Source organism: Lolium perenne, chromosome 4, assembly GCF_019359855.2.
Source record: "Lolium perenne isolate Kyuss_39 chromosome 4, Kyuss_2.0, whole genome shotgun sequence".
NCBI classification, from domain to species: Eukaryota; Viridiplantae; Streptophyta; class Magnoliopsida; order Poales; family Poaceae; genus Lolium; species Lolium perenne.
This window is the reverse complement of record NC_067247.2, coordinates 157,771,109-157,777,287: the sequence shown is the minus strand read 5'-3', so window position 1 is coordinate 157,777,287 and position 6,179 is coordinate 157,771,109. Positions and strand designations below refer to the sequence as shown.

Here is a 6,179-nt window from a genome sequence, read left to right as displayed (position 1 = left end):
CACGGCCCAGTGTCTCCCACAGTCACGAGAACGCCACGTACACCATTGCCCACAAGGCCCCTAAGCTTATGGGGCCCACATGTCATTAATTTTCCAAGTAAAGTAGTACAAGAGACAGCCAAACAGCGACCGCACAGCGACAGGGCGCTCTTTTTCTCGGAACCACGCGGCGTTTCTTCCACGGCCAGCCCACCCACTGAATTTACCGTTTCGCCCCTCAGCTTCGCTCCACCACCATCCCGTCCCGTGTACACCCACCTCATGCACCGGACACACATCGCGCCGTCGGTAGCACCAGGACGTTCGCGCTCTCTGGCCACAACCCCGTAGACCGGGTCCAGTCAATCTTCGGTAAGCCCACAGAGGAATTCCTGCCATTTCCACCGCCGGATATTCCTCCTTCTCCCTGCACCCGCCGCACCAAAACCATACGCCACGAATCCTGCCTCGTGATGCGTGCTGTATCATCAGGCCCATGCACCGGGTCCACGCAGAAGCGAGCCGCAGCCTCCGCCCATCCTCCTCTTTGACCCTTGTACTACTCCCCACCCGCCCCGACGCACATACCTACCCGCATCTACTTCGCCTCCGCCCCGCTCCGAGCAAGAAAACCACGCGCCGCCTCCGCCCCGCCCCGCGCCGCCGTCGACCGCCGCCATGGACCCGCGCTTCCCGCCGCCGGCGCCGTCCTCCGCCGGAGTGGGCGGGCGCGGCCACCGGCGAGCCCACTCCGAGACCTTCATCCGCTTCCCGGACACGGACCTGCTGCTCGACCCCGACAGCGACTTCTCCTTCTCCGACATCGACTTCCCCTCCCTCTCCGACGACTCCCCCGCCGTCTCCTCCAACCCCGCCTCGCACCCCCCGCCGCTGCCGCCGCACGGGGCTGCTGCGACCGCCCCGTCGCCTGCCCCGCGGCCGCCTGGTGCTGGTGGCGCGCACATGAGGAGCCTGTCGCTCGACGCCGCCTTCTTCGACGGCCTCACGCTGCAGGGAGGAGGAGGAGGCGGGGCCGGGCATAAGAGGAGCGGCTCCATGGATGGGGCGAGCTCGCCGTCCGAGGGCGAGTCCGCGTTCTCCGCCGGACTGCCGGACTACGCCAAGAAGGCCATTCCCGCCGAGAGGCTCGCCGAGCTCGCGCTACTCGACCCCAAGCGCGCTAAGAGGTCAGCTTTCCCCCTTCACTCTATCCATCCTGCTAAGATTGGTAGATCCAAGTTCTAGCTTGCTGCTAGTTCTGCTGCTCTGCGTTACTGAGATCTAGCTCCTTGCTGCTGTGCTGTCTAATTTTGTCTTCTAGGGTTTCCTCCCTCTGGTTCAATAGAATCATATTCTATTCTAGGTGTACGTGGTTTCATCATTTTTCTTGGTGGTGCTGGTCTCTGCTGTGCAGGATTCTCGCCAACAGGGTATCCGCGGCGAGGTCAAAGGAGAGGAAGATCAAGTACACTGGCGAGCTGGAGAGGAAGGTGCAGACGCTGCAGACAGAGGCCACCACGCTATCCGCACAGCTCACGCTTCTTCAGGTATCTATAATTGATTTGCTTTTTTTGTGTGTGTTCGGTGCTACTACCAGTACTATGATTGTTTGACTCTGTTTAACCGCAATAAAGATGAAGCCAATATTCTGTCTGATTACTCGGTTGCTTTGCTTATTCTCTTAGACAGCTGTGGCTACTGGATTGGTAACTTGTATGAACCTGACTAACTCAAACCTTGCGTTCTGACATAAGCAACTAGGATAAACAACTTTAACTTGCAACTTCTTGCGATCCGTTATAGTACTAGTATATTTCATTATCCTCTCAAATAATATATTTCGTTATCTTAGCTTATCTGTTCCCCTCGTGTAACTTGCCTTCTCTCCTTAGATTTAATACAAACATCCGCTTTGTTTATTCTATCAAGGGAGTTTGTAGAGTTACAATTTAATACCGCCCACTTTCATTTTCTGATATTCGAGGCTCCCAAAATATCTTGGGTTCCATACACCTTTGGGTAAGAGATCATATATTACCTTTTGTGCTATGATTCCCAAGGAATATTCTTTGACAACGGCATTCCGTCTTTCCCCATTCCCACCACTTGGCTCTTCCAAATTTCAAGTTTCTAGTGCTTTTGATAGTTGACTCTTCAAGCGTAGTGGATGCAAGTCTCCGTTTGGTACAAATTAGTTTTCACGTATCACCGTTTGTCACTTTGAAATTGCAAATTTCACTTCCCAAGGTCTCTCATTTTGTTATCGGCTTCTATTATTTGCTTGTATCCCTTTTGCTTGTTATAGTGACTGGTTTGTTAGATGCACCCACCCACCTTTAAATCTTTAGCGCGTCAAATTCATCATAACTACATAATAAAACTTTCCTTTGTACACTGAAGCTAAAAACTACAGGATTCTTTGAAGAAAACTTCCTTGGAGTAGCTTCGCTTTGAAGTTTGATGTCTTGTTTAGTGACAATCTGTAAAAAGAATACCACGAACCAAAGATTCTCTACCTGTATTTCCATGTCTTTTACATGAGCATGCAGTGGATCTTTTGTATAGCCCTTGAATAGCTAACTGTCTCTTCCTAGTTACGCAAAGATAGAAGTTCATAGTATTAAGGGGAACGTAGAACAGATGTACGTACTACTGAATGCTCTGGAGCATAATAAGCTGATCCTGTAGTTAATGTGACGTGATTTTTTGCACCAAAAAGTAGGTGTGATAATGCCGGCACCTCTATTTGATTGGTCAGTCGTGTCAGAAACAGGGAAGTGATGCTCTATATGAAAGATGGTTTGATTGAAGATGTTAGAAAGCAAATGGATGGTGCTAGTGTGAAGCTTTGTCTTGGTTGGTGGGATAGTAACATAAGATTTATCTTATTCTCCACAAAGCTTGGCCAGTACTGAATGTCTAATCTGTGTTAGAAAAAGAAATAAGTGAGATTTAGTAAGACTTAACCAGATTCAATGCTATTGCCCAGGAAAGGCAGTGAATTTTGTAAGACTAGTCATAGTGGGGAGTAACTTAGACTAGTAACATAGCATATGTTACTAGTCTAAGTTACTACCTCCATAGTGGGTAATAACTTATATGTGGTGTCATGCATTGTGTCATTTACAGTACTATATTGTAGACTCATCTTATCTTGGGGTGTGTGATGTTATGGTAACATAGCTAGTTGCCACCTCACTCTCTTTCTTCATTCATTGTCATGCCATGTCAGCAAAATGCATTGGGTTGTGTGATGTTACTAGCTATGTTATTCCTACTATGAGTAGTCTAAGTACTTCTTGGTGATTTTATCCGTCATTAGGATGAGTTCAAAATTATACTCCACTGGCAACTGTGTGGCTGTGCCTTTGATTGCTCATTGTCAATGTGTCATATCTAATGCTATCTTTTGTTGCATTTATTTTATCTGTTTCTGTTGTTGATTTTTTCTTTTTTGTAATCCAGAGGGACACTTCTGGTTTAACTGTCGAGAACAGAGAACTCAAACTCCGGTTGCAGTCCATGGAAGAACAAGCCAAACTTCGAGATGGTATGTCCTAGTCTTGTTTTCAAAGTTTATTTGGTGTAATGTCTAGGCTCCGAATAAAAACTCTCCTGTTTCGTGAACATTTAAGGCATTTGAGGTTGAGCGATCATCAATTCGTCACCTAATGACCATGAATCTGTTTCATGCAGCTCTGAATGATGCCCTGAGAGAAGAAGTCCAGCGGCTTAAGATAGCGGCAGGTCAAGTTCCAAGCATGAACGGCAACCCCTTTAATGGAGGACTACAGCATCAGCAACAGATGTCGAACTATTTCTCACAGCAGCAGCAGCAGCAGCAGATGCAGTTCCTAGGCCAACAAGTTCGTCAGCAGCACCACCAGCAAAACCATCTCCAGAATTCTTCAAATGGAGGCCAGTCGCTGAGCGGTCAGTCTCTAAGCGACTCCATGGATTATATCTGAGGAGAAAGAAGGCACATACCGACCACAACTCGGTAGCTGTAAAGATAACTGATGTATACCGTATGCACATGAATCAAATCATTCCTAGGGTAGCTAGCTGTTCTTTGTACCATTAATCAAGAAATTTCATCCATGTATCGTGGTCCATTGTCTCTTCGATTTTTCTTTTTGGGGCCATGCATGCCTTGGCCTGAAGTCTGAACGAAAAATGCTTAACATGTTGCCTGTAGTTGTCACCCTGTAAAGATGTTATGGTGAATGAAGTGGTTTTCTGGATGGGAAGTTGGGAACTCTCCTGGTTTCCGGCTGCTGAATACTGATGATATGTTTCAAGTAATTGCAGGAGGCCGTGTGTTGGAAGTTGATGTACCCTGTGATTTGCGTGAAACACAAGCTGCTGGGCTCTCTCATTCGCTTGACGGCAGCGGGGGATTGTCTGCCCGAAGTTGATGTGATGTATGATGTGCGTCCTCCCATCAGGTTGAGAATGTTGCATCATCCAATTTACCTACTTTTCTCCTGTCCTTTAGAGTGGATTGCTTAAACTACCTACGGCCACAGTTGAGGTATCATACATTCTAGGGAAAATTGCGTAAACCAGCAACTCTTGAGGTTGTTGTTGCACAACCAAACCAGTGAATCTAGAGCTAACTGTTTGGCATGAGCTATAATGATCTGTTTATACAATTATACTGCTTAGCACTTTGTTGCACAACGAGAGCCCATCTTAGAGCATCTCCAACAGATGTCCAAAAACTTGGCACGCTAAAACTTCTTTACAACGCCACTTTAGCTGTTTTTTGATGAACGGCAGTGTCGAGTTTTTTCAGACGCGCTAAAATAAGAGCGCCGAAGTAGCGCTTTACCACACGCTGTAAAATAGGACACGTCAAACACGGTTTTTGTATACACTTGCAATTGCAGCAAACATATCCCTGACTTTTATAAAGAAGACCCTACACAAACTTTAAGAAAAGCCACCGGGTTCCAAATTGGCACAAGAGGCCGTTGCAGCTAGCAGTCCCCATCGATTCCGATCGACAAGGCACGCTCACATTTTTTGGCTGCATAAAAAACATCATTGTATGTCTCATACCTATTGTGCATCTCGAGTATTCTCCATCCCGTCCCTCCCTCCTTGTATATGTTCCATGTCATCCTGTTTCATGAGCTTGTTCTAATTTCGGCGATTCTCCAATCGATAAGCAAAACACGATGGAAACAACTTTCACCCACATTTAGCAATACACCAATACTCCTAAATGGGGAGGTCTTCATCCGAGCTCTGAAGTTCCGGATCGTCTCCATGGCACACCTACACCCAATGGACGCACCATGGAGGGCTTATGGGCCTTCCTCTAGCCTATTTTCTCCCGTTTTATGGCACAATCCTTCTTCTTGATAAACTAAAACATGAAAGCGAGCGTTGCCGCGCCCGTCTATCTTAAAAAGCGATGCTGAAAATGGTTGAAAAAAATCAAGAATGTAGAACCATATGATGCAACAAAAATGAACATGATATGATAACATTTGAATAGTGTGTACTGTGTCAACAAAATACTAGTAGAATTGGGACACAAAATAATACTTACAATAGAAAACTTGTCTGGACACGTAACAATAAATTTTACGCAAAAAATTGAAATTCTATTTGTAGACCCAAGTGATTATAATGACTTGAAAATGACAATCTGAAATAGGGATAATTTTCCATTTATCGACTTCTATCCCTTTCACATCAAACATAAAATAACCGTGACCTTGAGTGGTCCATCTTGCAACTGCACATGATCTAAAACAAACAAAAAAAGCCGTCAGAAAACTTCACTATTGTAAAAAATAGTCATTCAACAGATATGTTAATAACTGGGCTCTCTGTAGTAAGTTTAAGGAGCGGTTATAATACATATATTTAGTACAACTTGTGGGAAAAAAATTAAATCATAGTACATATATTGCACATACTGCTACATATCAGAAATGCCCCCATGGCAAACATACTTGAAATCCGAAGCGTAAGACATTTCTCTTTTATTCAGTAGGAAACAGATCTTAGATATGTCACTGACCTAATATTTAGTAATGATTCAAATGAGGAACACAATCAAATACTACTTTACATTTTATATTTTCAACATACAAGAGAAAATATAAAGAACTGACAGAACTCATACTAACCAAACTTCACAGAAAACACCTATGTGGTAGGTTGCAAAGTCAGCTAAATTTGAA

At 45.2% G+C, this 6,179-nt stretch overlaps 1 protein-coding gene across 1 annotated transcript; it reads left to right on the top strand.

Moving 5' to 3' along the window:
• The first annotated feature begins 563 nt into the window (after positions 1-563).
• On the top strand, positions 564-4,229 carry LOC127294266 (transcription factor VIP1). The gene is made up of 4 exons (XM_051324046.2): positions 564-1,166; positions 1,394-1,526; positions 3,445-3,529; positions 3,676-4,229. The coding sequence occupies exons 1-4, from the start codon at positions 658-660 to the stop codon at positions 3,945-3,947; spliced, it is 999 nt and encodes a 332-aa protein (XP_051180006.1). The 5' UTR covers positions 564-657; the 3' UTR covers positions 3,948-4,229.
• The last annotated feature ends 1,950 nt before the right edge of the window (positions 4,230-6,179 follow it).